Here is a 16,808-nt window from a genome sequence, read left to right on the forward strand (position 1 = left end):
ATTGCGGAAATGGTAATTGCGGAAATTGCGGAATTGCGGAAATGGAAATTGCGGAAATGGCAATTTTGGAAATTGCGGGAATTGCAGAAATTGCGGAAATGGTAATTGTGGATATTGCGGAAATTGCAGAAATGGTAATTGCGGAAATTGCGGAAATGGTAATTGCGGAAATGGTAATTGCGGAAATTGCGTAATTGCGGAAATTGCGGAATTTGCGGAAATTGCGAAATTAGAAATTGCGGAAATTTCCGCAATTTCCATTTTCCGCAATTCTTATGACACCACCCCCCCCCCATATATATTGCGACCCCTCGATCCTCCCCCATGCTCACCTCCCTCCCACATATTTATAGAAACATAATAAAGCAGCAAATGTATACTTAATTTTGTTTCTTTATTAGGAAAAAAAAAGGTTACAATGAAATAATTTAGGCACATAGAAAAAATATGTAAACAACCAAGTTTAGAATCCCTGTCACTGAAGTCCAAGATCCCGTGGTTTTAGCCACTTTAACCATTATTTAAAAAGCTGTAAGCTGTTGAAAACGAGTTTGCTAATTTTGAAACATCGTGAAAATGTGGCACAAATCTGTAAATATATATTCTTTTGCAGCAAACGTTTTAACTCAAATCTGTGAGGATTTAGAAGACATATCAGTTCTCAAGTTTAAGTGCTTAAGTCTTTAAAACACCAATTCTCTTCTGAGTGGAGTCAGGAGTTTCTGAGCGTAGCAATGTGTGTATGTCCCCGTGTCTGTATGTCCGAGCACGGAAAGCTGGGTGCGTTCCTTGAGGTCTGGATGTTGCGTATAGTAGAGGGTCAGGGAAACCCGACTGGTGGTAGAGCAGAGGTTGCATTTGAAGTCGATAGGTCTTCCTCCAGCGAAAGTTCGTCTGAAATCACAGAATTAATTAAATAAATTATTTTCACCTTAATCATTTCTCTGGCTTAACATGACTTAACAGTTGCCCTGTGGGTAAAACCCAGCCATTTTCTAATTTCTAACGAGGCTAACTTTTTTTTTCAAAATTTCAAAAAACATGGGCTATAACCCATCGTTTTTGTCATTTCGTCATTTTTTTCAAATCTTCAAAAATGATGAAAAACGGCGCGCTATAGTATGCCGTACGATATGGGCTATAGCCCATGGTCCAAAATGATGAGAAACGAGGCTAACTTTTTTTTTCTAAATTTCAAAAAACATGGGCTATAACCCATCGTTTTTGTCATTTCGTAATTTTTTTCAAATCTTCAAAAATGATGAAAAACGGCGCACTATAGTATGCCGTACGATATGGGCTATAGCCCATGGTCCAAAATGATGAGAAACGAGGCTAACTTTTTTTTCCTAAATTTCAAAAAACATGGGCTATAACCCATCGTTTTTGTCATTTCGTAATTTTTTTCAAATCTTCAAAAATGATGAAAAACGGCGCGCTATAGTATGCCGTACGATATGGGCTATAGCCCATGGTCCAAAATGATGAGAAACGAGGCTAACTTTTTTTTTCAAAATTTCAAAAAACATGGGCTATAACCCATCGTTTTTGTCATTTCGTCATTTTTTTCAAATCTTCAAAAATGATGAAAAACGGCGCGCTATAGTATGCCGTACGATATGGGCTATAGCCCATGGTCCAAAATGATGAGAAACGAGGATAACTTTTTTTTTTTCAAAATTTCAAAAAACATGGGCTATAACCCATCGTTTTTGTCATTTCGTCATTTTTTTCAAATCTTCAAAAATGATGAAAAACGGCGCGCTATAGTATGCCGTACGATATGGGCTATAGCCCATGGTCCAAAATGATGAGAAACGAGGCTAACTTTTTTTTTCAAAATTTCAAAACACATGGGCTATAACCCATCGTTTTTGTCATTTCGTCATTTTTTTCAAATCTTCAAAAATGATGAAAAACGGCGCGCTATAGTATGCCGTACGATATGGGCTATAGCCCATGGTCCAAAATGATGAGAAACGAGGCTAACTTTTTTTTTCAAAATTTCAAAAAACATGGGCTATAACCCATCGTTTTTGTCATTTCGTAATTTTTTTCAAATCTTCAAAAATGATGAAAAACGGCGCGCTATAGTATGCCGTACGATATGGGCTATAGCCCATGGTCCAAAATGATGAGAAACGAGGCTAACTTTTTTTTTCAAAATTTCAAAAAACATGGGCTATAACCCATCGTTTTTGTCATTTCGTAATTTTTTTCAAATCTTCAAAAATGATGAAAAACGGCGCGCTATAGTATGCCGTACGATATGGGCTATAGTCCATGGTCCAAAATGATGAGAAACGAGGCTAACTTTTTTTTCCAAAATTTAAAAAAACATGGGCTATAACCCATCGTTTTTGTCATTTCGTCATTTTTTTCAAATCTTCAAAAATGATGAAAAACGGCGCGCTATAGTATGCCATACGATATGGGCTATAGCCCATGGTCCAAAATGATGAGAAACGAGGCTAATTGTTTTTTCAAAATTTCAAAAAACATGGGCTATAACCCATCGTTTTTGTCATTTCGTCATTTTTTTCAAATCTTCAAAAATGATGAAAAACGGCGCGCTATAGTATGCCGTACGATATGGGCTATAGCCCATGGTCCAAAATGATGAGAAACGAGGCTAACTTTTTTTTTCAAAATTTCAAAAAACATGGGCTATAACCCATCGTTTTTGTCATTTCGTCATTTTTTTCAAATCTTCAAAAATGATGAAAAACGGCGCGCTATAGTATGCCGTAAGATATGGGCTATAGCCCATGGTCCAAAATGATGAGAAACGAGGCTAACTTTTTTTTTCAAAATTTCAAAAAACATGGGCTATAACCCATCGTTTTTGTCATTTCGTCATTTTTTTCAAATCTTCAAAAATGATGAAAAACGGCGCGCTATAGTATGCCGTACGATATGGGCTATAGCCCATGGTCCAAAATGATGAGAAACGAGGCTAACTTTTTTTTTCAAAATTTCAAAAAACATGGGCTATAACCCATCGTTTTTGTCATTTCGTCATTTTTTTCAAATCTTCAAAAATGATGAAAAACGGCGCGCTATAGTATGCCGTACGATATGGGCTATAACCCATGGTCCAAAATGATGAGAAACGAGGCTAACTTTTTTTTTCAAAATTTCAAAAAACATGAGCTATAACCCATCGTTTTTGTCATTTCGTCATTTTTTTCAAATCTTCAAAAATGATGAAAAACGGCGCGCTATAGTATGCCGTACGATATGGGCTATAGCCCATGGTCCAAAATGATGAGAAACGAGGCTAACTTTTTTTTTCAAAATTTCAAAAAACATGGGCTATAACCCATCGTTTTTGTCATTTCGTCATTTTTTTCAAATCTTAAAAAATGATGAAAAACGGGGCGCTATAGTATGCCGTACGATATGGGCTATAGCCCATGGTCCAAAATGATGAGAAACGAGGCTAACTTTTTTTTTCTAAATTTAAAAAAACATGGGCTATAACCCATCGTTTTTGTCATTTCGTCATTTTTTTCAAATCTTCAAAAATGATGAAAAACGGCGCGCTATAGTATGCCGTAAGATATGGGCTATAGCCCATGGTCCAAAATGATGAGAAACGAGGCTAACTTTTTTTTTCAAAATTTCAAAAAACATGGGCTATAACCCATCGTTTTTGTCATTTCGTCATTTTTTTCAAATCTTCAAAAATGATGAAAAACGGCGCGCTATAGTATGCCGTACGATATGGGCTATAGCCCATGGTCCAAAATGATGAGAAACGAGGCTAACTTTTTTTTTCAAAATTTCAAAAAACATGGGCTATAACCCATCGTTTTTGTCATTTCGTCATTTTTTTCAAATCTTCAAAAATGATGAAAAACGGCGCGCTATAGTATGCCGTACGATATGGGCTATAGCCCATGGTCCAAAATGATGAGAAACGAGGCTAACTTTTTTTTTCAAAATTTCAAAAAACATGGGCTATAACCCATCGTTTGTCATTTCGTCATTTTTTTCAAATCCTCAAAAATGATGAAAAACGGCGCGCTATAGTATGCCGTACGATATGGGCTATAGCCCATGGTCCAAAATGATGAGAAACGAGGCTAACTTTTTTTTTCAAAATTTCAAAAAACATGAGCTATAACCCATCGTTTTTGTCATTTCGTCATTTTTTTCAAATCTTCAAAAATGATGAAAAACGGCGCGCTATAGTATGCCGTACGATATGGGCTATAGCCCATGGTCCAAAATGATGAGAAACGAGGCTAACTTTTTTTTCAAAATTTCAAAAAACATGGGCTATAACCCATCGTTTTTGTCATTTCGTCATTTTTTTCAAATCTTCAAAAATGATGAAAAACGGCGCGCTATAGTATGCCGTACGATATGGGCTATAGCCCATGGTCCAAAATGATGAGAAACGAGGCTAACTTTTTTTTTCAAAATTTCAAAAAACATGGGCTATAACCCATCGTTTTTGTCATTTCGTAATTTTTTTCAAATCTTCAAAAATGATGAAAAACGGCGCGCTATAGTATGCCGTACGATATGGGCTATAGCCCATGGTCCAAAATGATGAGAAACGAGGCTAACTTTTTTTTTCAAAATTTCAAAAAACATGGGCTATAACCCATCGTTTTTGTCATTTCGTAATTTTTTTCAAATCTTCAAAAATGATGAAAAACGGCGCGCTATAGTATGCCGTACGATATGGGCTATAGTCCATGGTCCAAAATGATGAGAAACGAGGCTAACTTTTTTTTCCAAAATTTAAAAAAACATGGGCTATAACCCATCGTTTTTGTCATTTCGTCATTTTTTTCAAATCTTCAAAAATGATGAAAAACGGCGCGCTATAGTATGCCATACGATATGGGCTATAGCCCATGGTCCAAAATGATGAGAAACGAGGCTAATTGTTTTTTCAAAATTTCAAAAAACATGGGCTATAACCCATCGTTTTTGTCATTTCGTCATTTTTTTCAAATCTTCAAAAATGATGAAAAACGGCGCGCTATAGTATGCCGTACGATATGGGCTATAGCCCATGGTCCAAAATGATGAGAAACGAGGCTAACTTTTTTTTTCAAAATTTCAAAAAACATGGGCTATAACCCATCGTTTTTGTCATTTCGTCATTTTTTTCAAATCTTCAAAAATGATGAAAAACGGCGCGCTATAGTATGCCGTAAGATATGGGCTATAGCCCATGGTCCAAAATGATGAGAAACGAGGCTAACTTTTTTTTTCAAAATTTCAAAAAACATGGGCTATAACCCATCGTTTTTGTCATTTCGTCATTTTTTTCAAATCTTCAAAAATGATGAAAAACGGCGCGCTATAGTATGCCGTACGATATGGGCTATAGCCCATGGTCCAAAATGATGAGAAACGAGGCTAACTTTTTTTTTCAAAATTTCAAAAAACATGGGCTATAACCCATCGTTTTTGTCATTTCGTCATTTTTTTCAAATCTTCAAAAATGATGAAAAACGGCGCGCTATAGTATGCCGTACGATATGGGCTATAACCCATGGTCCAAAATGATGAGAAACGAGGCTAACTTTTTTTTTCAAAATTTCAAAAAACATGAGCTATAACCCATCGTTTTTGTCATTTCGTCATTTTTTTCAAATCTTCAAAAATGATGAAAAACGGCGCGCTATAGTATGCCGTACGATATGGGCTATAGCCCATGGTCCAAAATGATGAGAAACGAGGCTAACTTTTTTTTTCAAAATTTCAAAAAACATGGGCTATAACCCATCGTTTTTGTCATTTCGTCATTTTTTTCAAATCTTAAAAAATGATGAAAAACGGGGCGCTATAGTATGCCGTACGATATGGGCTATAGCCCATGGTCCAAAATGATGAGAAACGAGGCTAACTTTTTTTTTCTAAATTTAAAAAAACATGGGCTATAACCCATCGTTTTTGTCATTTCGTCATTTTTTTCAAATCTTCAAAAATGATGAAAAACGGCGCGCTATAGTATGCCGTAAGATATGGGCTATAGCCCATGGTCCAAAATGATGAGAAACGAGGCTAACTTTTTTTTTCAAAATTTCAAAAAACATGGGCTATAACCCATCGTTTTTGTCATTTCGTCATTTTTTTCAAATCTTCAAAAATGATGAAAAACGGCGCGCTATAGTATGCCGTACGATATGGGCTATAGCCCATGGTCCAAAATGATGAGAAACGAGGCTAACTTTTTTTTTCAAAATTTCAAAAAACATGGGCTATAACCCATCGTTTTTGTCATTTCGTCATTTTTTTCAAATCTTCAAAAATGATGAAAAACGGCGCGCTATAGTATGCCGTACGATATGGGCTATAGCCCATGGTCCAAAATGATGAGAAACGAGGCTAACTTTTTTTTTCAAAATTTCAAAAAACATGGGCTATAACCCATCGTTTTTGTCATTTCGTCATTTTTTTCAAATCCTCAAAAATGATGAAAAACGGCGTGCTATAGTATGCCGTACGATATGGGCTATAGCCCATGGTCCAAAATGATGAGAAACGAGGCTAACTTTTTTTTTCAAAATTTCAAAAAACATGAGCTATAACCCATCGTTTTTGTCATTTCGTCATTTTTTTCAAATCTTCAAAAATGATGAAAAACGGCGCGCTATAGTATGCCGTACGATATGGGCTATAGCCCATGGTCCAAAATGATGAGAAACGAGGCTAACTTTTTTTTCAAAATTTCAAAAAACATGGGCTATAACCCATCGTTTTTGTCATTTCGTCATTTTTTTCAAATCTTCAAAAATGATGAAAAACGGCGCGCTATAGTATGCCGTACGATATGGGCTATAGCCCATGGTCCAAAATGATGAGAAACGAGGCTAACTTTTTTTTTCAAAATTTCAAAAAACATGGGCTATAACCCATCGTTTTTGTCATTTCGTCATTTTTTTCAAATCTTAAAAAATGATGAAAAACGGCGCGCTATAGTATGCCGTACGATATGGGCTATAGCCCATGGTCCAAAATGATGAGAAACGAGGCTAACTTTTTTTTTCTAAATTTAAAAAAACATGGGCTATAACCCATCGTTTTTGTCATTCCGTCATTTTTTTCAAATCTTCAAAAATGATGATAAACGGCGCACTATAGTATGCCGTACGATATGGGCTATAGCCCATGGTCCAAAATGATGAGAAACGAGGCTAACCTTTTTTTCCTAAATTTCAAAAAACATGGGCTATAACCCATCGTTTTTGTCATTTCGTAATTTTTTTCAAATCTTCAAAAATGATGAAAAACGGCGCGCTATAGTATGCCGTACGATATGGGCTATAGCCCATGGTCCAAAATGATGAGAAACGAGGCTAACTTTTTTTTTCAAAATTTCAAAAAACATGGGCTATAACCCATCGTTTTTGTCATTTCGTCATTTATTTATTTATTTATTTATTTTTGGTCACGTCCCTTTTTAGCTTAGCTGGCCTAACAAACCCAGTGATGTTTCTTATTCATTTCAAGGACCCTCAAGTATCAGGCCACGGACGCCCAAAGAGACTCTTTTCTGTTTCTCTGGCAACCCAATCTGCTCTGTGCACTCCTCAATGCTACTCTGAGCATGTACAAATGGAACCAAATGGACCCGTAACGGTCCATTTGTACACCTGTAAGGGTCCATTTGGTTTCTAACTCCCAATCATTTATCTGGGGGACCTACACTAGAACTACATGCAGTGGCACAACTCTATGATTAGTTGGCTTGGCTTGTGCTGTGTTCAAAGTGAAATTGTATGGAGGGATTGATCACGTGGCTTGCACAAGTCTGGGAACAGGACATTGAATGATATATTATACCGTAAATGTAATATACTTTAGGTGCATTTGATTGGCCATTTGTTCATTATTAGTTTTAGGATCTTATAGCTGTATAGACAATTTTCATTAAAAAGCCAACTTAAATTAAGTTACACTTGATTATTGCTACAGGCAGAATTTTCACCACAGAGTCCTGGGAGAACATAGTACGACTTGAGTTTGGGCCTTTTTTCCCCCCCTTTCTATTCTTAATGAAATGTAAAATATCAAATATGAACTTTCTGTGACAGAGTAATGTTGAGCTCAGTAGCCATGCATTTTATCAACACACAACATGATGTGGCTTCTCGAGCGTAAAAACCACCAGACAAGGTGGTGAAGTCACTAGAGAAAAAGAGCCATATTGTCAAGCCATATTGTCAACTATGGAGGCGGGAACCCCTTTTGGTGTTTTAAGCATTATGTTATACTTTAGCTATTGATAAATAGCAGATCTACAAGCTCATACCGCGGCACCGAGTGCAGCACTACGAGCTTGTAGATTTGCTATTTTTGATCCAGGTCGCTGGAACAACATATTTTCAGATGGGGGTCGGCGGCCAAATACATTTAATTATGGGGGTCCTTGACATGAAAAAGGTTGAGAACCACTGACATAGAAACATTGTTTTTTCAGAGAACTGTCTGATTTAGAAGACTTTTTTTTTTAATCGGCCTCGGGTCTAAATGGGTTTTAATACAGTGATCAAATGGGTGGGCTGCGTGCATCTTCAGAGCATAATGATCAAGGAATCAATTGTGTGTTTATGGATCTCGCTAATATCTACAGAGCAGTAGCTTACTAGCTAGGCAACGCTTGCTTCCACTGTGGTCGGTAATTGAAATGATTCCCCTCCGTCCACTTCCATTGTAAGTGCGATCTTTAGCAGCGTTTTTGGTGCTAAAACGTTTGGTGAAACGTAACACAACCCAGAACCAGTATGTCAATGACATATCTATCTATATATCACATATATTTCGTCTATATATATATATATATCCTGAAGAAGGCAGTTGTACCTGCCGAAACGTTGGTTCCTACTCTGCATCCTAATAAATAATCGCACTATCAGTGTGTGCGGCCACTCTTTAGTCTTTTTAAGAGTTAACTCTTTAAATGACATGAACGGAACCTCACCTTGGTGCCAACTTCCACCTTGACCTCCATGGCTTTGCCAGGCATGGGGGCTCCCACCTGGCCCTTAATAGCCTTCACAGCCTTGGGATGGAACTTCATTTCCTTGGGGACAAAGAATATATATACCGGTATATTTGTATATCTGCTATTCAAAAACGAAGCTCATGGCCTGCGAGCTTGTACATGAACAGTTTTGAAAAACCTTGAAAGTGTGAGAACTTTCAAGATTTAGAAGGCATTTGTAGAATCGTCTGCATGGTCTTAAAAGGATCCCTGGCTAATACGACAAATATGCCTTAAAACATTATACTCACCCTCTACAACTAAAATAAAAATAAATAAAAACACTATTTTCACTCAATAGGAACTGGTCCTGTCGCAAGTTGATGATGTCATATGTCTATATGGCCTAGCCCTATGGAATGTATGGAATGCATATGCTAATAAAAAACAACACTTCCTAAGGATAGTATGAGCATCAAAGCAACATTTAAATACTTTTTATTAGCACGTGCATTTCATATATTCCATAGGGCTGGACCACACATGGACATATATGACAACCTCAACTTGCGACAGGAACAGTTCCTATTGAGTGAAAGGTGTTTTTATTTTTTATACTTTAACCTTTTAATGGGTTACAAAAGTTGTCAAATGATGGCAGGTATGTGAAACCTGCTTGCCTGCTTTTTAGAGTGAGGCAAATATGAGCACGAGACAAGAGCAGCAGTGTGCACTTTGCGTGGGAAAGAGATTGGATTTCAATACACACGCATGTTAAAAAGTGTAAACGAGGTCTATACTGCGCATCCATCCATCCCGACCTCCGTCACCCCTTGACTTCCCCCCCCTCTGTGCATCCCTCGCTCTGCCCCCATACCTTCATGGCGACGGTGTCTTTCACCAGCACGGATCTGAGCTGCCCGTTGAGCTCAAAGAACACCTCCCTCTGACCGGCCTTGTTCAGGTCTCCAAGGGCCAGCGCTTTGATGTGGAGGGTCTTCCCTCTCTCGATCTCCACCTGGGGCAAAGAAGAGAAGAGGTGGAGGGGGGTGGTATAGGGGAAGTGAGAGGAATGAGAGAGAAGAGGAGAAAATAAAAGGCGGAGGAAGCGGATGATATGAAAGGAAAGGCAAGTGAGGGAGGGGAGAGAAGAGAAGGTTGATTAGAAACGCCAAGTAAATATGCTATAAAGAATAAATAATGTGTTCCCCTGGCCAAGACCAAAGAGAAGGCAATAGAGAGAGAATTGAAGCATTAGACACTCTTCTCAATATTCACTTGGAAGTGTGACATAAAAATAAATGTCAAACGACGGGGTAAATGGTTGTGAAAGTAGAGTGCAAAAAAAGCAACAATTTAGTGCTTCAAAGAAACTAGGATAAGAGCGGTTGAGAGAAAGACGACATGAACTGTGAAATGTTATGGGAATACAGCCGTACAATAAAAAAAAAACAACAGTGCATGTCTTCAGCCTCTGAGGTTTTTCCCGTGAGCTCCAACTAATGCTCTACATCGACAGCAGATCACTCTTCGCATGTGGCGAGAGACATACTGACATACGGTAACTACAGTAGAGAGAGAGAATGACAGCGAAGAAGGATAACCCTAGAGATGGTAGGGAATACAAAGAGAACAAACGGAATGAGAGAGAGAGAGAGCTAGAAGAAAATTCTCCCCTTCTTATAGTCTTCTGTATGTCACTGTGGGATTTAATCTGCTAGGTAGAAGATAAGTCTTTATAGTAGTTCTTTCTTTCTGTGATGCTGTATTTGTGTTTCATTTGGTTATGTACTTGTTGGACATTTCTGTTATTGTCTTGTCCTTACTGCTTTGGCCAGGTCTGTGACTTGGCTGTTTGAAATAAATGTAGGTTACATACGTTCCCATGCATATCAACTCCGGGTCACTGCTGTTAGTCCTACCTCCCTATATAATTCATTTGACTCACGCTCATTCTCAATATGCTGTAACATGTGCATGTCTTCGGCCTCTGAGATTTAGCCAGTGACTCCACTCACGCACGAGCACACGCACGCACGCGCACACGCACCCCCCCCCCCCACACACACACACACCCCTTGCCATCGGAAACACGATTTACGTCCGGCCCGTCTGCATTCCTCTCCGTCAATGCCATTTCTTTCTTCCACCCCCTGGCACTAATTTTCTTTTTCTGGCAGTTAAATTGCCCTGTCTGTCCGTCAGTCAGTCTCTGAGCCTGCCCTGTATGAATCAGGAGAGAGTGCTATAGGAGCAGTGGACCTACAATGCCTTGTCTTCATTTTGTATTATTTGTTCCACTCTTCAATAACTACAGTATTGCTCTCGCCGCCGTCGTCTCGGACCTCACTCTGTATCTCTCTCTCCTTGCTGAAAATAGCCGATCTACAAGTTCACAACGCGTCGCAGCGCAATGCATTGCGAGCTTATAGCCATCTGCTATTTTCAGCATGCAACCAAGTGTAAAATGACTTAAACTGGATCTCTTGTCCACTAGTCCCTTCCTAACATTTTAGTGTAGTTTTTATTTGTTGTCAAAATTGTTCAATATATTTAGTCTTAGTTTTAGTCATAATAGCTTATAGTTTACCCTCTGTATGCCTCCCCCGTTCTCCCCACGACGGAGGCAGTCACCGAGCCTCCATTGATATTCTGAAGTTGCTCTCAGTACAAAAGAGTAAAGTATACACTGTATTGATCTTCTGCTCTCTCTCTCTGCCTCTCATTCTTTCTCCATTTCGCTCTGTGGGGTGTTCAGATGCCCTGGACTCAGACTGGACCTCCTCGTCCCCATTCTTCCCTCTTGATACAAAAGCTCTGTATTTGTTTCATGAACCGGCAATTGGTCTATGAGAGAGAATGCCTATTCCTTATGATCTTATAAATCTACACTTTTTGAGGGGCGCTATCCCCTCCTATGTCCAGCTTTGAAGGTTTATGTATAAACACAAACATTGTCCTAACACAAACATTGAATGCCATTGACAATGAATGGCCAGTTTTGAGTGTTTGTTTAAACACAAACATTGTGTAAAAACAAACATTGAAGACGAAAGTGAGGATGCAAATTGTGATTGGCCGGAATGAGATGATGTATGATGATAAGAGGGCCCCTCACTTCACACGGGTGTGATTTGGTTTTGTATTTTTAATACTTAGCCCGCCAGCATTTAATGAAAAATTAGGATCTAATTCACACCAGCATTTGACCCAGTCGAGCTCTTATTTTGAAAAGCCACATTTCCAGACTACCGTTAGTAGTATTATCCTAGTAAGTTTAACAGGTCTCGTTCAACTGTTGTTTACAAAATGGGTGTATGCTGGGGCACTGGAGGAAAACTGGAGGAAATGTTGTTTTGACCAAAAATGCCATCTGGGACAAGGAATAGGAGCTCATTGTTTATTTGTAAGTCTTGTCTTCTCGCTGTCATTCAACTCCATCGGAATTGTAAAATCAATTACTTCCCAGCTGTTTTCCGAACTCAACTCCAAAGACTAATTAAACACGGCAGCCTTCGGGTACTTTTAAATGTAATTTCCGTCACAGCGTGTGTGTGTGTGTGTGTGTGTGTGTGTGTGTTACAGAGAGAATCAATAAATAACAAGCCTCGGGGACAGCGTGATTAGACAAGCAAAGTATCCTTAAAGCCAGTGTTGACTCTTGAATAGTTTTCATTTAGTGTTAGTCACATTTTAGTCACCTGGCTGGAATGTCCTTAGTCAAATTTTAGTCGACTAAATATCATACGATTTTAGTCGACTAAATCTACAGTTCATTTAGTGGACTAACATGTATGTTGGCGGGCCTTGATGCCGTCATAATGGCTGATTTTACACTTGCTGAAAATAGCAGATCTACTGTACAAGCTCACAACGCGTCGCGTTGTGTAAAAATGACTTGGATCTCTTGTCCACTAGTCCCTTCCTAACATTTTAGTCTAGTTTTTATTTGATGATGAAATTGTCATTATATTTAGTCTTAGTTTTAGTCATCATAGCTTAGTTTTCATTTAGTTTCCATTTAGTTTTCGTCAGTGAAAAAAGGTAGTCGACGGACATTTTTGTCACAGTATTAGTCTATGAAATCAACACTGCTTAAAGCCGGATGTATCTTCTTCATGGTATGACTAACATATCAGCATACGTGTCGTATCATATGGTCGTCTTACCACCTAGCGGCAGTAATAAAGTTAAAGACGACTTGGTATAGAATTACGCTCTGACTTTCCGCCACAAACACATTTTCGTCTAAAAATAATAATAACATTGATAATATTGGTCGCTGTTTCAAATGAACTCTGAATTCGTTTTGTTTTAAGATAATGCTCCAAAGACAATGGAAATGGACTTTTAACCTAGATCAGAGAAAGTGTGTTTTGTGAGGAAATAAATGCTATTCAAGGTATATTAATAAAAAAGAAATCACACCCGTGTGAAGTGAGGGGCGCTCTAATCATCGTGCATCATCTCTGTGTCCTCACTTTTGTCTTCAATGTTTGTGTTCACGCAAGCTGGCCATTCATTGTCAATGGCATTCAATGTGTGTGTTTACACAAACCCTCAAAGCTGGACATAGGAGGGGCTATAGCGCCCCTCAGAAATGATACACTTCTTATTACTCAACTCATAATTCCAAGTGCTTGTCAGGATGTGTGTGTGTGTGTGTGTGTGTGTGTGTGTGTGTGTGTGTGTGTGTGTGTGTGTGTGTGTGTGTGTGTGTGTGTGTGTGTGTGTGTGTGTGTGTGTGTGTACGTACCTCAAACTCCTCAGCAATCTTGGGTCCGTCCAGGAATAGCCTGGTGTTGAGGCAGTCCACTGGACCAAAGTTAGCTGGAGAGAGAGAGAGAGAGAGAGAGAGAATGAGAGAATGAAAGAATGAGCAATTTAGGCATTAGGCAGACACTTCTCCAAAGTAGATGATCAGAGTACATTCCATGAACCCTCGTCAACAAGGAGTAAATTATCACGTAAACTTAGAGTGCAGAGAAAAACAATGTAGTGCTTCAAGGCACTAGGATAACAGGTAAACATCTGTCCTGGCAGCCATCTGCTAAATATTCCTTTCTGTGGCTCAGACTTTAAGCACAATTCAACTTTGGTAGTGGTTTGGCTTGTGTATGATGTGTACCTTGCTATGATGTTTAGCATATTGATGATTATCCCCAATGGTTGCTCTGTAGTCTGTAGATTAAACATTAGTCCAATATATTCTCCCTTTTGACAGAATTTGACTTACTTTGCACGGCGACAAGTCTCAGAGTCACACACAAAAGCAAAGCAGATTCTGCCGACCATAAAATTACAAAACTCGGTTTCGCGTCACTGGGGAGATCCGTTTTTAATATGCAGAGCAACTATTGAAGATATTATTAATATTTTGAGTTACGTCATGGTAAGGTACTACTAAAGTAATGCAGGTAGGCCTACTATTAAATGCACAAGCAAAACCTCAACCAAAGTTTGAGTGCTTTAAAGATGCAATAGACCAGTGGAGCTCAAACTTTTTCATGTCAAGGACCCCAAAATGAATATAAATATTTGGCCGCGGACCCCCATCTGAACATATTTAGTGCCAGAGGGGCCCCATTTAAGATTTCTGAAACAAAACAATTCTGGGCCCGACAAAATTATTAAAATTATCATTTCATATTCAGACTCCTTTACTATTTTTATTCCACCCCTTTTTAAAGCGCTGTGGATGTATCATACTGTATATTAAAAGAAAAGTTCATATTGCAATGGTTAATATGAACTTTTAGTTTGAATAACTTGTATCAACCTCAGCTGGAGCCCACCTGGGCAATCTGAGAACCACTGTCAACTGCTTTGATTTTGACCAGTATCCAATATACACTAATGTATACTTGACTGTTGTGATGTGCAGTCATTCCCCTCATTCATCCATTCAAACCCATTTAGGCCTTTAAAAAATGTCTTCTAAATTCTGATAGTTTTCTGAAATACCTCATGTTTCTGTATCAATGGTTCTCCATATTTCATGTTAAGGACCCTAAAGATTATATGTAATTGGCCACCGACCCCCATCTGGAGAAAGAAATTGCAGACCTACAAGCTCGTAGCTATGAGCTTGTAGATGTGCTATTTTTCAATAGCTAATGTATAACATAATGCTTAAAACGCCAAAAGGGGTTCCCGCCCAGAATGGGTTAACAAAATAGTGATGACTTAATGTGATCGGAAGAATGCTGTGATGAAGATGTTCATTACTTCAATTAAATACTTTGACATAGATTGTGAAAAGGATATACGGTACATTAATATCAGATTTTCTTTTCATGTCAACGTACTAGCTATGCACATCACAAGCTTGTGAGAATTGAAAATGAGGACAAATGAATCTCACTCAGATCAAAGAATTGACTTACTACTGGCTAAATTAGCCACTTTCATCTTGCCGTCTCTATTTTGAGCATGTCATTAAAGGCAAAGTATTGCCAGCATAACTGTAGCAGGCGGTTCACAGCGTAACAGCATGTGGTCGTGGCTGTTGCATTTCAACGACCAGCAGTAACGATACATTTTAACAGCAATACGATACATGGTTGACGATACGATACATGGACGATATTGGTTCATTATGGCGATACGATACGATTCAATGATTTGAAATCAATACAGTAACTATTTAAAATACATTGACATTATTTTAAATGAAGTAATTAACCCCCTCACCCTTTTTCATTTTTCTTCAAAGAAATGCTAAATACCACGCACAAAAATGTAGTAATGATACAATCGATTAATTGCATAGCAAAACGATTCGATACCGATTATTTCCATTGCATTGCGATACGATACATAGTCATTGTTGCTGTTTTCATTTCGATATACTTCGATTCTTGAAATTAAAATCGATTTTTCGATGCAGTTACTATATCGTTACACCCCTAACCAGCAGTGTTGATTTTGTTGACTACAAGGTTCTCAACGTTTTTGACTGGGGACCCCCGGAAACGCATTGGCCATGTGTCTCGGGACCCCAATGTCAAACTGCTCAGAATACTTTGATAATATTCAATGCATATCAATGTCACTTCAGTTCAAACATGTAGATCCTCTAAAAAGACCTGAGTTAAACCGTACTCTGTTATTTACAGGGGTTACGGTGAGCCATAAATGTTTCTCCTTGAATGCTTGAATCCGCCCACTCACCGGTGAATTCCTTGAACTCCTGGAACACCTTGGGGTACATGGCCGCTGACATCACGTCCTCGGGGGTGATGTCATCACCGTACGTCGTGCGAGGGCCTTGAAGTCCAAGTCGGGGAGCGAGGCGCCGGGACGCCCCTCGATACGGGGGAGGTTCTTTAGGACCTAGAGGGGTGGAACGGAGGGAGAAGGTGACTAAATGAATACAAACTAGATAAAGTGCCCCTCGGGGCACAGGTCCCCAGATTGTGGCCTCCTGGTGGCGCTATAATAGGCCAATGTGAAAAGGGGTGCCATTTCTTCTTACGCCTTGGATGGCAATTGGATGATTTGAGGCATTTTGTTCCAAAAATGTGTTTTGCAAAAATGTACCTGTTGGTGGTGCACTGGTGCTATAACAGGCCAATGTGAAAAGGGTGGGATATATCCCTCAGCCTAGTAGGAAAGTCTGTGAAAGATTGCACGTAAATTGCACGCTGCGTTCTTGATTTGAGGCTTTTTGTTCAAACCGGGCCAATCCTGCAAACTTTTAAAGCCAATGTTAGCCAATTTGGATGAAATATGAAATATCGGACAGATCCGGCTTGAACACATGACTATAGAGATAATGTGTAACGATTTGCGGGATTTCTGGACAGAATCTGGAGTTGTAATATCCAAAAATGTGTTTTTTAAAAGTCGGCCT

General features: G+C 38.8%; 1 protein-coding gene across 1 annotated transcript; it reads right to left on the bottom strand.

Moving 5' to 3' along the window:
• Positions 1-375: 375 nt before the first annotated feature.
• Positions 376-16,194, bottom strand: LOC308332206 (pyruvate carboxylase, mitochondrial-like). The gene is made up of 5 exons (XM_080787941.1): positions 16,127-16,194; positions 13,710-13,783; positions 9,831-9,971; positions 8,951-9,052; positions 376-894 (listed from the first exon to the last, which is right to left on the bottom strand). The coding sequence occupies exons 1-5, from the start codon at positions 16,176-16,178 to the stop codon at positions 676-678; spliced, it is 588 nt and encodes a 195-aa protein (XP_080644067.1). The 5' UTR covers positions 16,179-16,194; the 3' UTR covers positions 376-675.
• Positions 16,195-16,808: the final 614 nt, after the last annotated feature.

The sequence above is a fragment of the Protomyctophum bolini genome, assembly GCF_963924005.1.
Source record: "Protomyctophum bolini genome assembly, chromosome: 17".
Taxonomy (NCBI): Eukaryota; Metazoa; Chordata; class Actinopteri; order Myctophiformes; family Myctophidae; genus Protomyctophum; species Protomyctophum bolini.

Coding starts and splice junctions, on each gene's coding strand:
- LOC308332206 (XM_080787941.1), bottom strand. CDS start 16,178: ATGTCAGCGGCCATGTACCCCAAGGTGTTCCAGGAGTTCAAGGAATTC. Junction 13,784..16,126: donor GGAGTTCAAGGAATTCACCG/GTGAGTGGGCGG, acceptor CTCTCTCTCCAG/CTAACTTTGGTCCAGTGGAC. Junction 9,053..9,830: donor AAGACACCGTCGCCATGAAG/GTATGGGGGCAG, acceptor TTTGTCCCCAAG/GAAATGAAGTTCCATCCCAA.